Source organism: Monodon monoceros, unplaced genomic scaffold, assembly GCF_005190385.1.
Source record: "Monodon monoceros isolate NGI ecotype Baffin Bay Population unplaced genomic scaffold, NGI_Narwhal_1 Super_Scaffold_3, whole genome shotgun sequence".
NCBI lineage: Eukaryota > Metazoa > Chordata > Mammalia > Artiodactyla > Monodontidae > Monodon > Monodon monoceros.
In genome coordinates this window covers 66,895,465-66,912,054 of record NW_021703780.1, presented here as the reverse complement: position 1 = coordinate 66,912,054, position 16,590 = coordinate 66,895,465, and the positions used below count along the sequence as shown (strand labels likewise).

The window sequence follows — 16,590 nt, the reverse complement described above, 5'->3', positions numbered from 1 at the left end:
GAAAAGAGCCAAGCAGGAGGAGAGTTAAATCAGAGACACCAGGGTAGGGGAAGCTGTAGCAGCAAAAAAGCTTTGCTCTGAGCTTCCTGGCAGCCAGGGTAAAGCAGAAAACGAGTTCATTTGCTTGCTGAGAGGGAGCAAACCAGATCAGGGAGAACATTCTTTTCCCAGCTCTTGAGCTATACAGGGTGTTTGCTGAGTAAGTCTTTCTAGAAGGGTAGAAGAGAGGCCGGTGGGAGGGAGGGGTCTTCAGCAGCAAGTTTGCCCAACACTCAGGAACACTCTTTCCTGCACCACTGCCTCCCCATCAAGCCTGGGTGGCAGGCAGGGGTCTCAGGCAGAGTCACTTCGTGAAGGTCACTCAGAGGGGCTCAGACAAGAGCTCAGCGAGACAAGGGAGCAGCTTCGGGGGCTCCGCTGGACTTGCTGTGGGGCTGGCCCTGACATAGCGGAACGAGACGCCGCCACCTGGGCTGGGCTGTGGCATTTGTGCCACAACAGCGGGGTCCTGGGTGACTTTCTGGCCCAGCCTGCACCTGAAGTGCGTGAGTTCTCTGTGAGCAATTGGAAGTAGGTCCATGCATGTCACTGTTTTGTTCACTGCATGCTTTCCAGCACCTGCTTGGTCCAGGCCCTGGGCCAAGTGCTGCAGGTACATTGGGCACCTGACAGACACAGCTGCCACCCAGAGGACAACCAGGTGCCACAAGGAGCCCAGAGGGAGGCATCTTGCCCAACCTGAGGAATATCAGGGGAGGCTTCCTGGTAGTGTCATGGTTGGGATTGGACTGGAGTTGAGTTTTGAAGAATAAAGAAAAGTTAGCCCAGTGGAAAAGGAGGGCAGGGACACCAGGGCCAGAGCCAGGACACTGCACTGAGTCCAGGAAGGTAAAGGGAAGCAGTGCCGTGGGGTGAGGTGGAAGGAATGCTGGCGAGGTGGGGAAGCAGCCCCAGGCCAGCACCAGTTGCGTACACCTCGCCATGGAGCTTGGCTTCTACCCTGAAAGCCCAGGGAGCCTTCAGAGGCTGTAGGCAGGGACAGGCACAGCCAGGACGAGGTGGGACTGGGCAGAGGACAGACCTCCCTGACTGTGTGTTGGGGGAGGGGGCAACGTTTGGGCTGGGCACATCCTGCTGCCTTTCTCCCAGCCCGCTGGGTTTGGTTGCTAGCTGGAGCAGCAGGACAAAGATAGGCACCTGAGGAGGACCAGAAACTACCGTGCCGATGCCTCTTCGCACGCTCTATCTGGCAGGATCCTTCTCCCCGTTTCATAAATGTGAAAACTGACCTCAAGATGACTGGTTTAAAGCTACATGGCTCCTCAGCCGACCTGGGACTGCCCACTTTAGGGTGTCCCATCCCAGGCCCGGGCCCTTTCTGCCAGCCCAGCCTGGACCTCTGAAGCTTTCAGTCCAGGGCCCTGTCTCATGTGGCCCTCTCTCTAGAGCAGTAACAGCGCCTCAGGGGCTCTTCTGGTGACGGATGTTCCCTCCTGGATTGCCCTTCTCCAGCCCTCTCCAAGCCCCCAAGCCAGTGTGGGCCCTGGGTAACCCTGTCCTGGCTCAGACAGGGGGGGCCCTGGAGTGGGAGGTAGCAGAACTTCCTGGTGAGCGATGGCCAGACCCCACTCCACCCCACCCCGCTGGCATTCAAGACCTTTCCCAATCTGACTGCAACCTCCTCCGGTCTTACTGTGTCCCCCGCTCTGCCATAAGCGAAGCCACCCAATACTTCCTTCAGCCGGGTACCTTCCGCCCAGCGTGCCGTCAGCCCCTCAGGCAGAGAGAACAGCAGAGGCAAAGGATCTGGGGAAGGAGGGGTTGTGTTTGCAGAACTGGAAGAAGTTTGTGTGCCTGGAACGCAGACAGTGAGAGGGAGAGACCACAGGAAGGACTTTTGTCTTTGTCCCAAGAACCCTGGGTGGGAGATGTCATTTATAGGGTTTCAGACAGGGAATGATGACCAGGTCTGCACTGCAAAAAAGGTGTCTCTGGAAGCAGGAGGGCTGGGGAGGGGCAGTTGCTGTTGTCCGGGTGGGAGAGGGTTGTCCAGGCTGAGAGCCCTCAGAGCCCCTTCTCTAGGAACCTCTGGCTGACCCCCACCCCACCCAGGATTTACTGTGAGGGTGCAGCAGGTGGTCACCGTGAGGAGTGACTGGAGGATCCCAGGGATCCCCAGCCCAGCTGAAGGGGAACTTGGGTACCCATGCAAGCAGGACCTGGGTTATTAAACTATGTGCTCCCAGATCCTACCCCAGAATTTTGGGTTTACCTGCTGAATAGACGGGTTGTTGGGGGGAGCAGGGGATGGGCGGGCAGATGGATGGCGAGACGATTAGAGTGGAAGGGTGGGTGGCGTGCACAGCTAGCTGCAGGCTGGGTCTGCCCTGGAGCACTCTTTGCTCCTGAGTCATAGAAGGAGCTTCAGGCCTAAAGGTCCTGGTAAGAGCTTATGAGCCACGACCCTGACTTTTCCTCTGATCCTCCTGAACTCTGAAATGTAGTCAGTCCTTCCCGACTTCTCAGAGCCTCTTTGCTCTCGAGTCAATTCTTGATTTTTTCCTTCCCCAACCATCACGTGTTTAACTCCCCATAGTACCACCCCAACCAACTGTGTCTTTCAGCCACATCGGTGGAGAGGCCCAGGAAGTTGCCTTCCTAGCAGCCAGCCCTTCCTTCGAGCTGCCTGTCCCCTGGAGCAGGGGCTCATGGAAGCATGCAGACACTGGTAGCCGTCCGGTTTCTCCTTGGCCTTTACTGTCACAGCCCTCCATCAGGCCCCACTCTGTGCCTCTGTTCCAGATGCCATGCAAGCCCTGCCAGCCGCCTCAGTAGGACCTGGCATGTCCACTCAGAACAGGCTAGGGACAATGTAGTCGCTGTGGACGCCGTCAATCAGCCCTTGCCCATTGTTGTGGACGAACCAGCAGGCAACTTTTGTGCCAGCGCTGACGTCCTTCCTGTAGTCCTTCTGGGAGCCCCTGGGAGAAAGGAGAGAGATGCTGTGATACACGGGGTAGGCAAGATGGCTGCTGCGCCCAAGGACCTAAGGTTGAAAAGGGGTGTGAAGTTGCCAATTCTAGGAGTCCAGACTCTGGTCAAGAATGAGGCCTTGTGGTTACTCCTTCTAGTGGGTCAGATTTGGCCTTTTCCCAGTTAGAGGGGGCCAAGACCCCAGAGGGAAACAAGGATGCCTCACAGACGAAAAGAGCCAGCTGGGCTGATGTGCGTGGGCAGAGAGAGCTCCTTCCTCCTGTCTTGTTACAGGGCAGGGTGAGGACGTCAGTAGAGTCTCCTCACCGGGTAACCGTCAGCCGATGGTTCTTCACCACCATTGTGGCATCTGGCTTTGTGGGGTCAGAGCCTGGGTGGACGTCAGACACTTTAAAGTCAAAGGGGTGGAAGAATTGTCCTGGGAATAAAAACATTCACACTGTCAGCCCTGCCACCACCATATGTGACATAGCCACTGGCCTTCCAAGGTAGATGCAAAGGCTGGATGGGGTGTTGAGCCCTGGGTCCAGGGTGGCTAGGCTGGCCCTTTGCATGGCTTTTTCCCTCCACCATGTGGCCTGAACAACCTGAGGCTTGAACGTTTCGTACCCAGCAGCCCATGTGTCTGTGCTGACATCCGATGACTGTCCACTACATAGAAGCCCAGGAAGTCATGGTGGATGGGCTGTTTCTTCCACACCTGATGCAAGACAACCACAAAAGTAACCCCATCTCCAAAGGAGACCACCATGTTCTTCCTGTCAATCGTCACAGACAGTCTAGGAGAGAAGAGGAGGTCAGCAGTGAGGCCCAGTGGCCATGACACCAGGCATCTGAATCAAGGGTATCTCAGCAGGAGACATGACACCTGAGAGCACACAGACTCCAGAAACTATGTCAGGGGTGTTGGAGAGAAGACGCTCATGCATGTTGACTGTGCACTCCACTGAGTGGGTCCCTGCTCCTCTGTAAGCAGGAGAAGGGGCTGTCCTGGGCGTCTGGAGGCCCGGGATCGAACCCCAGCTCCACCACTGGCTTCCTGTGCGACATTGGGCAGGTTCTGCCCCTCTCTGAGCCTCTGTGGAACTAACACCGCTGCCCTGCCCACCCAGCTTGGGGTGATCTGAAGACACACGAGAGGCTGAGGAGTTTGAGAACAAGCAAGTTCAGCCAGACACGATGCATGTAGGGATCTTTGTCGCTATCAGCTTGCTTGCCAGGTCCACCTAATGCTTGCGTCCACACAGCCCTTCACTCAAGGTCAGTCCTGTGAACTGTCTAGCTACCAATACTGCCTCTGATGGGGGCCCCAGGGGTTGGTGGGGGGCCACCATGGTCACCCTCCCGTAGGCAGGGGCTGAACTCTGAGGCCACTGGTCTTTCCTGTGAGCCCTGTGGATCTTCTGTCCTGCGATTTGTTCAAATCCCTCCTTAGACCCTTGCACTATAGCGCCTCTCAGAGACCCAGTAGTGGGGCTTTACCCATCCTGTGTGACCATGACCGTGTCCAGCCAGCTGAACGTGCTCTGTGCAGCCCCATGCCACAGGGTGATCCTCTCCGGTGTCACCTCAATCTGGAAGTCCATCTGAGCATTGGCAATGCCCAGCTTGCCAAAGTAAGTCTTTCTGGTCTGGGAGTCCAGGCTGCTTCTCTTCTCACCAGTGATCTGCCCGTTAACTGTGAGGCCTGCCAGAGGGGCAGGGTAGCAAGAGACCAGCAAGACCTGAGTCCAGGCTGGTCTTTAGGGACGCACCTTCCCCTTCAGCCAGACCTACTGAGGGGTAGCCCAGTGGGGGCCCCATTGAGAGACCAGGACTTCAGAGCCAACCCTGTCTGTTCTTAGACACATGGGGGTCACACTACTGGCTGAGGGCCCACACTGTGGATCTGCCCCTTGCCTGGGCCAGTGTTGTTCAGACAAAAATGATTCCCTACACACAGGCTGGGTCCTGCCTGCATGCCCAGGCTGCACTTAATTCTAACCATCTCCCCAACACCGCTGGCCCCGGGGGCACTAGGTGAGCCTGTGGCTCTGGGTGGAATCTGTAATCCCTACAGGATGTAATCTGTGCATAAGATGGGTGATTTATAGGCAGAGTGAGGAGCTAGTCCATGTGCCTATCCTAGGGACTCCAGGCCCTCCCAGGAAGAGACCCTGGCCCCAGCCCGCAGTCCCTACCTGTGACAGGGTCCTGAATGAGGCGCAGCACTGTGCCTGGCTCTTCGTCGATGTTGAAGCAGATGGCATCGTCCTTCTCTGGAACTTGGATGATGAAGTGGGGGTCCCCATCCACTGAGTGCACACAGAGAAAGGGCTGCCTTCCAGGGTCTCTTACTGTTCCGGGGCCCTCCCCTTGCCTCCTAGTCTCCGTGGGATGGACTCCTAGACAGGTAGGAGGCACTTGGCCCTGGGCCCTGGGCCACGCCCCAGGAGCTGGGGAACTCACCGTAGTAGGGTGTCTGGGGAGGCTGGGAGTTGGCTGTGGACGCAAAGGGAGAGAGGGCTGAGCTAAACAAGCAGGCGGGGAGGGTCCAGGACCCCCACCCAGAGTTCGGTTCATGCCTCTCCCCTTCCTGCTCCCTAATGCTCTTAAACCCACACCTTCCCTCGTCTCCTCAGGACCCCCCAACCATCTGCCTGTCCCAGAGAGCTGATTCAGGAAAGACTCCGGAGGGGGATGGCACACGGCCACGCTCTGTGGCAGCTGGCACGTACTCACTCAGGTAAGCCATGGAGGGGATCACTGAAAAAAGAAGCCAAAGGGCAGGCGTGAGCAAGGTCTAGGGGTTCCCTCCACCCAACCCCATGCCTTCTACCTGTCTCGGAGCTGCTGGTCCCCAGTGGGGCCCCAACGCTGACAGATAGAGGGTGGGAATATGACCCCCTAAGTTTAGGCTTTAGAAATGGGACATGCCTAGGAAACTCCTTTCTAGGGCTGGTGGGTAATATGGGTGTAATGTTAATACTGGGGCTCAGCACTTCCACGTAGCTAAAATGCAAGCCATTAGGTCGTCAGTTTCTGTGTCAGGAGCAATGCCGTCCCCCACCCCTGAACTCCCACCCCCAGGGTGGGATGAGGCTCACAGGTGATTGTTGTCTTTGGTAGTAAAACACCCACCCAGACGCAGGCGGGCACACACACACACACACACACACACGCACGCACAGTGACTACATTTCACAGGGCTGTTCAGAGGGCAAAGCCATGACCCATTCCAAATATACTGCTTGGTTAGGACAGCCTGTATGGATAGAGACAAGGCAGGCCGGTAGGGGCTGGGGAGGCCCTGACTGGTGCTGGTGGGTTTGTGGGGCGGGTGATGGTCAAATTTCACAATGAGAGAAACGCAAAGTGCTGCGAATTCCAGCGCAGGCACTGGAACCAGGCTGCCTGGGCCAAAGTCCTGGCTTGGCCTCCTGTTGACTGAGTCATTGAGCAAATAGATTTAACCTCTCTGTGCCTCAGTTTCCTCACTGTAAAATGGAACCATGAGAGGACTCCCTTAAAGGATTGCTGTGGGATTAGTCGAGTGCTAATTGAGTTGCTAATTTTTGTAGGTCACAGAATACTTTCATACTGATTGTCCTTCCTTGGGCAGGGGAAGCTACCGTCAGTCAACTGACGAGAACCCTTAGGCTCAGAGTGGAACAGAGCCCAGCCCCAGGCCCCTGGTGAGTTCACAGCAGAGCTGGGAGCTGAACCCAGGTGTCCTGAGGGCCCCTCCCCTGGCAGTACATCCCCAGCATGATTGAAAAGGCCTTCTTGGTCCTCTCTTGCCGTCCTCCTGGGACACCCACCCAGCTGTGGCTAAAGCTCACCTTCTGCATCCACAGGCCCTGGGAGGGAGGAAGAGGACAAATGCATTAGAGGCCACAGACTCCTGGTGTCAGGGCCAATGTGACTGACTTACTGCCTGGCCAGCCAGCCCCAGGCCTCGTGTGGCCCCTGCAGGAACCAAGAGCTCCTGGAGGCAGAGGCCTGGCCCAGACCGGCTCTTTACCTCCCAGCCCCAACCCTCATGGCCTGTGCCAGTTGCAGGGACACTCAGGACCCCCCCTGTTGGGGTCTGGTTGAGCAGGCCTGGTCCCAGCCTCCAGCTCTCAGGGCCGCTTCCTCTCACAGTCCCCAGGCACCTGCTCCAGGCCTAACTTTTAGGTCAGAAGTGCTGCTTCTTGTCTAACTGAACCCTTCCATGCTGTAGCCTAAGTCCCTTTCCTGGAAATGACCCTGGGCACTGTGCCCTTTTAGAAACTTCAAGGCTCCTATTCACACTAATGGCTTCGCTCCCTCTACAACACCCTCCCCATGCCTTGGCCAGTTTTCCTTCGATGCCTCCAGGACCTGTGCTTCTCAGAAGGTCTGGTCTCCTCAGCCTGGCCCTCTTCTCTTCAGGGCACCTAAGGCCAGGGGCCTGGAAGAAGGCCTCTGAGTTCTGGCCCCCACCCTCCGTGCCCACCTTCCCCAGGCTTGTCGGCAATGGCTGTCTTGTTCTCGTTGTCCTCAGGCTTGGTCACCACCATGGAGGTCAGTGGAGTCACGAAGTGGTACTTGAGGGACAGGTCCAAGGTCTGGGCTGTGAGGTTCTCCTTCTCCTCGCCATGGGCATTCTTGCTGTGGGGAGGGGCGGGGTGGGAGGGTCAGCCCAGGACCCTCCTCCACCCCTCCCAGTGGGGTCCCCCAGGATAGAGCCCACTAGCACTCAGAAAAAACTGGTTCACCAGCTCCCTGGGACAGACGGACATGCCCTGATTCCTCTCTGGACCTCAGTTTCCCCACCTGAAAAATACAAGGGGCTCAAGATGGCCACTGCAACAATCAGTCATGGTGGTGCTCACATGCTGAGCGCCAGCGGCTTTCCTGGCCGAGCCCACTTAACAGAAGGCCGACACGGCCCTCTCGCGTGGGCCGGAGCTCTGCTGCCTGTGGCTGAGGGCTGGGGTCCCAGCCTTTGGTTGTGTTCAGCATCAACATCTCTGTGGGCCCATGCTGGGTGCCGGGAACAGGATGCTAAGGCCCACCCCTGCCCTCAAGGTGCTCCCAGCCTGCTGCTTGAGCCCCAGATGATGGACCCGGCTCTACTCCAGGGGAAACAGGCCATGGGGCCTGGCCAAGAAGAGGGCAGGGCAGCTGGAGTGGGCGTGGAGGCGCACTTCCTGGGGTGTAAGTTTCCTCCTCGTGGGCTTCCCCCGGAGCATAGCCAGCACAGGGGGCTTCACAGGTAGGTGCTGGGGCAGTGCTGGGGGCTGAGTGCGGGGCCCGGCCGTGTGAGAGGTGGGCCAGGGTCACCGTTTCTCCAGCAGCTGCTCGATAGTGAGGTAGGCCCAGAGCCGCTCAATGTAGTTCCCAAAAATGTAGTCCCGCTCCTTCAGGGCCTTCTCCATCTCCTTCATGTCCAGCTCCTCAGTGAATGTCAGGTCGTTGATGGCCTGGGGCAGGGGTGGGAGAAGGTGAGAGGCTGGAGGCCTGGAGCCAGGAGCCAGGTGGGCCTTGTTCAGGAGCTGCTACTGCTGGGCCGTCAGCCAGGAGGCTGGAGCCCTATCCGTGCGGATCCCCCATCCCCAGCGCACAGCCGGGCCCCGGCCCAGCTTACCCCATGGCCCTTCACGTCCGCCTTAAAGCTGTTCATGTCCTCATCTGCCAGGCGCCCAGCCACCACAATCTCAGAGCCGTCGTAGAAGTGCTGGTAACTGTTCTGGGTGAGGTCCAGGATGGCATTCTCAGGGTACTCCACCTCCACATCTGTCAGCAGCGGGTTGGCCACCTCCTCATAGAAGCCCTGGAGTCCAGATAGGGGACCTGCTCATCTCAGGCCACCAGGGCGGGCAGAGAGAGGACAGGGTGGGCAGGCTCCCACTGGCGCCTCCGCGGGTTGTTGAGTCTCCCGGGCTGGGCCAGTCCTGACTCCTGAGCTCTACTTCCATGTGGCCCTGACTGTGCCCTTCAGTTTGGGGGAGCCCTTCCTCACTGCGTTCCCCCCTCCCCCCAGGTAGAGACTGGGAGGAATAGAAAAGGAAAGGACAGAGTTCTTGACACATAGAAAGGACTCAAGAAATGTTTGTTGGAACGAAAGTAAGAAGGAAGGGTGGAAGCCGACTAAAGAAGGCGATGTGGGGTGAGAGCATGGAGACCCGGAGACTGACAGGAGGAAGGCCGGGGGTGTCCACTGCAGAGGTGGAGAAGCAGTCACCTGTGCCAGGGAGGAGGGGGAGGGTACCAGATTTAGCAAATGAAAATACAGGACATGAGTTAAACTTGAATATCAGGTAAATGACAAGTGACTTTTTAGTATAAGTACAGCTGTCATGGGATGAATTGTGTACCCTCAAAATACATAGGTTAAAATCCTTACCCCCAGTACCTCAGGGCATGACCTTATTTGGGGAAAGGGCCTTTACAGAGGTAATCAAGTTAAAATGAAGTGTTCAGGATGGACTCCAATCCAATCCGACTGGTGTCCCTATGAAAGGGGGAAATTTGGACCCAGAGACAGACATGCACACAGAGAAGATGATGTGAAGATACAGGGAGAAAATGGCCATCTACAGGCCAAGGAGAGAGGCCTGGAACAGATCCTTCCCTCGCAGCTCTCAGAAGGAGCCAGCCCTGCTGACACCTTGATTTTGGAGTTCTAGCCTCCAGAACTGTGAGACGATAAATTTCTGTTGTGGAAGCCACCCAGTTTATGGTAATTTGTTAAGGCAGCACTAGTAAACTAATACAGTGTCCTATGCAATATCTGGAGCATGCTTGCTAAAAAATTATTTGCTGTTTATGAGAAATTCATATTTAACTGGATGTCTTGTATTTGATCTGGCAATCCTACAGAGGAAGCAGGTCTGTTCTGTGTAGCCCACAGACAAAATCAGAACCAGTATGGATGGGTAAGAGATAACCAGAGGTAGATTTCAACCCAAGAGGAAGTTCTTTCTAATAACCGAAATTGTCACACAGTGGAACAGTTTCCTGAGGAAGTAGTGAGCTTCTTATTCCCAGAGGTGTGCAAGACAAGGCATACCTGCAACTGCACGTTGGCATCGGAATCCTCATAAATGCGGCGGGCAAGCCCGTGGTTCTCCAGGGCCATACGCTCCAGGAAGTTATAATTCAGATTGTTGCCAAAGCCCAGGTTATATAAGGGGAACTTGCCACCAATGGCATTCCGCACATTCTCTTGGATTTTTTCAGGTCTGCTTTCACCTACAGGAGAAGGAGGTGTTCACGCTCCAGCCACAGCCCCGGCGGCTGTCAGGAGAAGCTGTGTCTGGACAGAGCTGACTCCTACACGTGCAGTTGGCGGAGTCATGGCCACCAGCCCTTGTAGAGGCAGACGTGGGAAGGCCTGGCAGGGAGGCAGGGCCCTGCCCTTGAGGGGCTCACAGACCATGGGGGACCCTGGAGAGAGCTGCCCAAGGTCTTGCAGCACGCCAGCTACAGAGCCAGGAGCGGCAGCCAGAGTTACACCCGCTGCCTCACCCACATTGGCGTCCCCGTCGGTCAACATGATGACAATGGAGGTGCTCCTCTCCAGGACTCTGTACTCCTCCCGGGCCTTGTTCAGCATACTGATGCCCTTCAGCAGCGCGTCGTTGATGTTGGTCACTGGCACACAGACAGACAGACGGCACCGTGGGAGCGTGTCCTCAGGGTGCCAGGGTGGAGGAGGTCGAGACAGCAGGCCCTGCTCACGTGCCCAGGGACCCTGCCTGCCCATATGTGGTGGTACTCAGTAAATAACGACTGAATGACTCAGTGAGTGATGAATGAATGACTTAGTCTTTCAAATGAGTAAAAAAACCAGCCTCTCAGGGCTGCCGGAAGGATAGATGCACACGGTGATTGTAAGAGCAATTTGGAGAACAGTCAAATGGACTCCCAGCCCCTCTCACAGGGAGGAGTGGGGAACAGTATAGACATCACTTGTCATCTTTCATACAAAACTGCCATGGATAAGGGTATCTTGCTGGGGCTAGTGGGGCACCAGGATCACAGGTTAGAAACAGAAAGAATGGCTTTCCCTAGACCACAGAGAAGACACCCCAGTATCTAGCCTGAGGACTCCCCACCCCCACCTCTACCCCCAGCCAGGGTCTGCTGGGCCTGGACCAGCAGAGTCTCTGCCCCAAGGCAGGAGGGAGATAGGCTGCTCAGGCAGAGAGGAGTGGCAGGATGTGGCTCCCTCCCCTCTGTTCTTACTTCCTTGATCACGAATATTCATCACAAATTTCCTGGCCTCCTGGATGTTCTCAGGAGTGGCTTGAACTAAAGTGTCTTTCCAAGTGGTCACACCTCCACTGAACAGGATGAAATTCAGGTAGTCATCCTCTTTCACATCCTCCAGAATTTTGAGGAGGGCATCCTTTGTCTGGGAAGGAGAAAGACAAGCAGACAAGAAGATGTCTTCCCGGCCTGGGCTGGCAGTGAGGCCCATGCCACCTGCAAAAAAAGGGGCAGATGATTTGTTGTACCTTTTTAGAATCCTGTCCCCCTTTCCCATCTTTCACTGGAAATATTGGCTTCGTCCACTTTTTAAAAATCTCTCTCTCCCACCCACATGTCCCACCCCCACCCCCTTTGCACCAAGGAGAGTACCTGCTCCATTTTCCGACCGTGCATGGAGCCACTGACGTCAATCACGAAGACCACGTTCTTGGGCACCACCGGAAGGCCTTGAGGTGCAAAGAAGTGCACGAAGTAGCCATTGACGATCTGGAAAGGGGAGAGAGAGAGAGGAGGCCAGTATCCCTTCAGCAACCTCACGTTGGCTGCCCTTGCAAATAGGACGCAGCCGTTAACCAGCCCAAAATAAAGATGTCCTTTCCACCCCTCCAGGGGTGCCACACGAAGGCTCTGGACTACCTATCGTCCCCACACCTTGCAGGAAACTCATCCCTGGGCTGAGGATCAAGGGTGTCTCACTAGATGAAGCTGCAGCCCCTCCCCAGATCAGCCCTCACTCCACCATGGTGGGGAACCTACCAGCCTGGCAGAGCCAGTCGGCGGGTACCTACCTGCACATTGGCAGGAGACTCTCTGTTCACGTCATAGGTGATGATAAAATCTCCTTTGAGGAGGGAGTCCGTACAGGTTGGGCATGAACGTTGTTGATCCAAGCTGGGCTTGAAGGACACGTGGCCCTGAGGGAGGGTGATGGCCAGCCTTGCTCAGCTTGGCCAGGGCCTGCCCTCTGCAGACCTCAGCCCGGGGCTGCCCTGGGGAGCACGGTGCAGTCCTCATGGCGAGGAGCCTGTAGGTAGGTGCCTGGGCAGTCCTGCCACCCTCTGGGGTGCTCGGCCTTTCTGAGCACCTCTCTTCCCTTCGGAGATCTGGAGCTCCTTGGAGGCCAGGGGCCTTATCTGAGCCAGCCTTTCACTCTTCCTGCTCACTGGGCCCACAAGTCCCTTAGCTCTGCCTGCACTAGGAAGCCACTTTGGGAGGGGAATTCTGCACCATGAAAAGGAATTTCATGTTGGGTGGTATTGTGTGTGTTGTTGCCAAGAGGAGGGGGAAGGGAGCAGAGTAGGGAATGGGGAGGGGGCCCTGGGTGAGGGCACCGCCTGCAGAGGCCAGCAGCCCTCTGAGCGTATGCTCCTTGGGCCTCACCCTGGGAGTCCTGACTGAGGTTTGCTGTCCATATAAACATTTATTCATCCACTGCCCATGATCAGCAAGGCCCCTGGAATTGCTGGGGACCTTGGGGACCAGAGCCAACCACCAGTACCAAGAATAAAGTTCCCTTTTTTCTTTCACCCCTCATGTGGAATCAGATCTAAAAAACTCCCTCTGGCCTCGGTCTCCTTATCTGTAAAACAGGGACCAGTAACCTGCCCTGCCTGCTTCCCAAAGTAGAATGGGACCAGGCTATATAAATGGCTTCCCTGTCCCCCAGTGCAGTTGAGACCCCAGTTCCTCCGGCAGGCCATCATCAGCAAGCAGCCCCCTGCCTCCAGCATCCTCACTCCTGACCCAGGGGGCCTGGGAGAAAGGGGATGTTGCAGACTTATCCCCCCGCCACACGCACACACATGCACACTCTCTCTCTCTCTCTCTCTCTCTCTCTGTCTCTCTCCCTTGCATCAGTCAAATCCCCAGGTTCAGACTCGCCCTGCTAGGGTCAGTGTTCCTGCACCTGCCCCCCAGGCCCGAGGGGCATCTACAGCACCTTTTTCCCTGAGAAGGACTTGGTGAGAGCGCTGCTCAAGAGGTCATTGGTGATGAATGAGGCTTCAGCATCCAGCGTACTTATGCCCTGGGGCTCGAAGATGTCTGCTGTGATCTGAAATGGCGAAAGGGAAGGAGATGTCACTCAGTGACAGTGCAGAGCCCAGCCTCCAGGACAACAAGGGCAAGGAGATGGGTCAGTGATGCACAAGGAGCAGCCTCTAGGACAACTCTGTGACAGCCAAGCCTGCTGTCTCCCACCAAGAAAATGACCACAAGGGCTTTTAAGTGGGTACTCTGACCGCAGAACTCTTCTACTACCTGCCATATGGTGCCCCAGATTCTACCACTAAAGCATTTCCTTTGGCTTTCCACTCTGATGTAGGTAAAATGCCCATGTAAGCAGTTAGAAGCATTACAGAGACACTTTGTGATGTTGCCCCCAAGGGCCCAGCACCCAACCTGGATCTGCCAGGTGCCGCCCAGCCTCCTCCCCTTGGCCCGGGTGCTGTAGCCAGCGCCACTGTAATTCCCCCACGCCTCCTAACCAAGTGGTGGGGGCTGGGTTTCTGTGTTCTTGACCCTGCTGTGGGGTCTGCCCAGGGACCCTTCCCAGCACCCTGCCCGCAGCAGTTTCAGCTGGGGCTGCAGGAGAGCAGCTGGTTACCTCAAAGTGCTTGACCAGTTGCTTGGGCTGGACCTTGAGGTACATCTCGTACTTGCCCTTGTGCCTCTTCAGCAGCTCCTCGTAGGTTAGCTCAAAGGTGACCTTGCTGCCTGCAGCCACATTGACTGAGACGGTGAATTTCTCCAGCTTCCTCCCAGAGGCCCTGGATGGGGGTGCAAGACAATGACTGCCCCAAAGACAGCACCAGCCCATCCTTCCTGGGCTTTGGGTCCAAGTCCCTTACCCTTGGGGGAGACCCCTACCCACTCTGAGCCTCGGTTGCCTCAAATTCAAAATGAGATAACGTTGTAAGAATCACGGCGCATTTTGCCAAATAATGATAATAATAGCTGCTGTTCTGTTGTTTGTGTCTCTGAGGGCCCTTACAGCCCTGACGTTCTCCCCAAGGCCTGGGGGCCCACACTTACTTGACCAAGCCAGCTGTCTTGCCCTGGGACACGGCCTTTTCATACTGCTTCTTGGCAACTTCCTTCTCTTTGACATTCCCAGGGTAGGTAACACCATCAATGGTCCTACAGGGATAGAGAGCTGCTGGGGGACTCATGCTGAGCCAGACTCCCCTCCTAGCCCAGAGCCAGCAGTCATGATGACGCCCACAAGGTGAAGTTGGTGATGAAGGCTGTCTTGGGCAGCTCCACATTGAAAGAAACCTCCTTGGCAGTGTCTGCGTGGTTGACGGCCCTGGTGGTGACGACATTGTGAGCGAAGCGGGAGGTCACCTTGCAGTGGACCTTGGTGCCGTAGACTTCGATGCCATCGACCACCTGCGGGAGAGGAACAGTGTTCAGCAGATGGTGACCAGCCAGCCTGAGGCACCCGGAAACCAGGACTTCCTCCTGGCCTCTCCCCTTCAAGCTCCCCTTTGTGGGCTCCAAAGCTCCTGCCTGGTAAGTGGCCCCTCCAGTCTCCCAGTCACGCATGTCAGAAGCCTGGGCAGCATCCTTGGTTGCCGCCTTTAATTGGCCACCACTGATCTGATGGTCACTCTGCATCCGTAGCTCTATCGTCTGTTTACATGCAGCTGTAGCCAGTGAGATGGTATAAAAACCCAAATCTGACCCTGTCCTTCTGCCGCTTGAAGCGCCCCCGTTCTCACCACCGCCCTCAGGACAGTCTTCCCCCTGGCTCTGGGGGCCTCCAGGCAGGTGCTGCCTCTGCTCATCCCGTGCTCCAGCCATGCCAGGTCCTAGCTCTTCCTGCTCATCTTCCACACCTCAGCTTGGAAAGAGCGTGTCCACACACACACCCCAGCCCGCCCCCTGTGTCCTTTGGTAATTGCCTGCTCCTGTCTCCCAAATAGGCCCTTGTTTCCTATCTGAGGGCAGTGCATGGGGAGGGCCTTCGTGCCCCCCAAAACCCTCTTTCCAACGGGGTGATGGACCAAGGGACGCTCTACGGAGACGTCTGGGTTAAACATGGATATAAAGATGCTTCGTGAAGGTGTGATGGGGCCATTCACTGTGTGTCTCCTGCCCTGTGCATGGGGCCTGACAAGTGCTTGGTAAGTGTTTGTGGGAAGATGGACTCGTGGAAGGGCGGTCTTCTGCTCTGTCAGCGGGTCCGAGGGCCATGGTTCCGTGGTGCTCTTTCCCAGGGCTCTGGAGTCACAGCGGGGGTCTGCGAGGGCAGGGGGCCATAGTCTGTTTGCCAGCTGGAGGGACCTGCCATTGTGGCCCACTCCTTCCGCTGTTGGGCAACTAGCTCCGTCCTGCCCTGCCCTGCCCCATCCCTGGTGAAAGTTCTCACCCCTTCCGGGAGGCTCCGTTTCTGCAAAAACAGACAAACACAGGGGTCAGGCCAAGTCCAAGGCTACAGTGGCTTGGCAATAGTCTCTGGGCTGAGGCCAAGGTTCAGCAGTGACCCCCACACACACACCTTGAGGGGCCTCTGGACATGGACCCACCCAGAGCCACATGTCGGAGTAGGAAGGGCTCTGAACAGATGGGGAAACTGAGGTGCAGGGAGGGAAGATCTCCAGTTCACCGGGGGGAACAGGGCAAGGAGGACCAAAGCCAGAGCTCTTCCGCTGCCGCATATACCCTGACTCACTCTGCCCTTCCCTGGGCCCCAGGCCCCTGAGGCCTCATACAGACCCCACCACCACTGTACCCCACACGGCTCAGCTCGGCCATTCCTAGAGGCCTCTACCCGTGTCTCAGACGTGGACCTTCACAGCCCCTCAGTGAGGTGAGCTGATCGTGCAGCATCACCCACCTGATGGGTAGGGAGACAGAGGCCCAGGAGATTTAAGAGCCTTGCCCAGGATTAGGGAGCAGGTCTGGAGCCCAGTTCCCCGCATACCAGCTCTGTTCCCTGCAGCTCACCGCCCAGCCTCTGCCTCCTCCGCACCCTACACACAGGACTGCCGGCCTGGCCCCTCTGCCTGCCAGATGGTGAAGAGGGGGCAGATTTACCCCGAGTGGCCGGCATAATCTTCTAGGGAAGCCAGAGACCGCCACACCGGAGAGCAGAGCCAAGATGAGGCAGGGCCACCGAGCAGACGCCATCGCTGAGCACACTGGCGGCACCTGGGCTCCTTATATGAGCAAGCCTAGTGTTTCCCAAGTGGGGTCATCGACCTGCAGTGTGGGCGGGAGGAGCGGGAGGCAGGAGGATCCCCCGGGAAGCTGGACACGGGTGGAGTAATGGGCCTGGATCTGACTGTACCAAGGAGGCCCGGTGGGTATCGTCAGCAGTGTTAGGACTTCACTCCCGGGGGCTGTGGGACAAGGAGGCCCCCGGAGAAA

At 56.8% G+C, this 16,590-nt stretch overlaps 1 protein-coding gene across 8 annotated transcripts; it reads right to left on the bottom strand.

The window, feature by feature from the left end:
* Positions 1 to 1,891: 1,891 nt before the first annotated feature.
* On the bottom strand, positions 1,892 to 16,378 carry ITIH3 (inter-alpha-trypsin inhibitor heavy chain 3). Of its 8 annotated transcripts, none has more exons than XR_003796567.1 (22): positions 16,258 to 16,378; positions 15,590 to 15,610; positions 14,441 to 15,460; positions 14,251 to 14,355; positions 13,823 to 13,985; positions 13,157 to 13,270; positions 12,006 to 12,131; positions 11,587 to 11,703; positions 11,191 to 11,359; positions 10,471 to 10,596; positions 10,013 to 10,194; positions 8,588 to 8,773; positions 8,284 to 8,423; positions 7,454 to 7,608; positions 6,816 to 6,833; positions 5,716 to 5,739; positions 5,443 to 5,475; positions 5,175 to 5,288; positions 4,477 to 4,681; positions 3,604 to 3,694; positions 3,301 to 3,412; positions 1,892 to 2,981 (listed from the first exon to the last, which is right to left on the bottom strand). XR_003796567.1 is itself a non-coding variant. In XM_029241866.1 (22 exons), the coding sequence occupies exons 1-22, from the start codon at positions 16,348 to 16,350 to the stop codon at positions 2,852 to 2,854; spliced, it is 2,670 nt and encodes an 889-aa protein (XP_029097699.1). In that variant the 5' UTR covers positions 16,351 to 16,378; the 3' UTR covers positions 2,732 to 2,851. The 8 variants fall into 8 exon arrangements, 4 of the variants coding, with proteins under 4 accessions (XP_029097699.1, XP_029097697.1, XP_029097698.1 ...); XM_029241866.1 differs by having other exon boundaries at positions 2,732 to 2,981; positions 3,604 to 3,773; positions 14,441 to 14,607; XM_029241864.1 differs by having other exon boundaries at positions 2,740 to 2,981; positions 3,604 to 3,773.
* Positions 16,379 to 16,590: the final 212 nt, after the last annotated feature.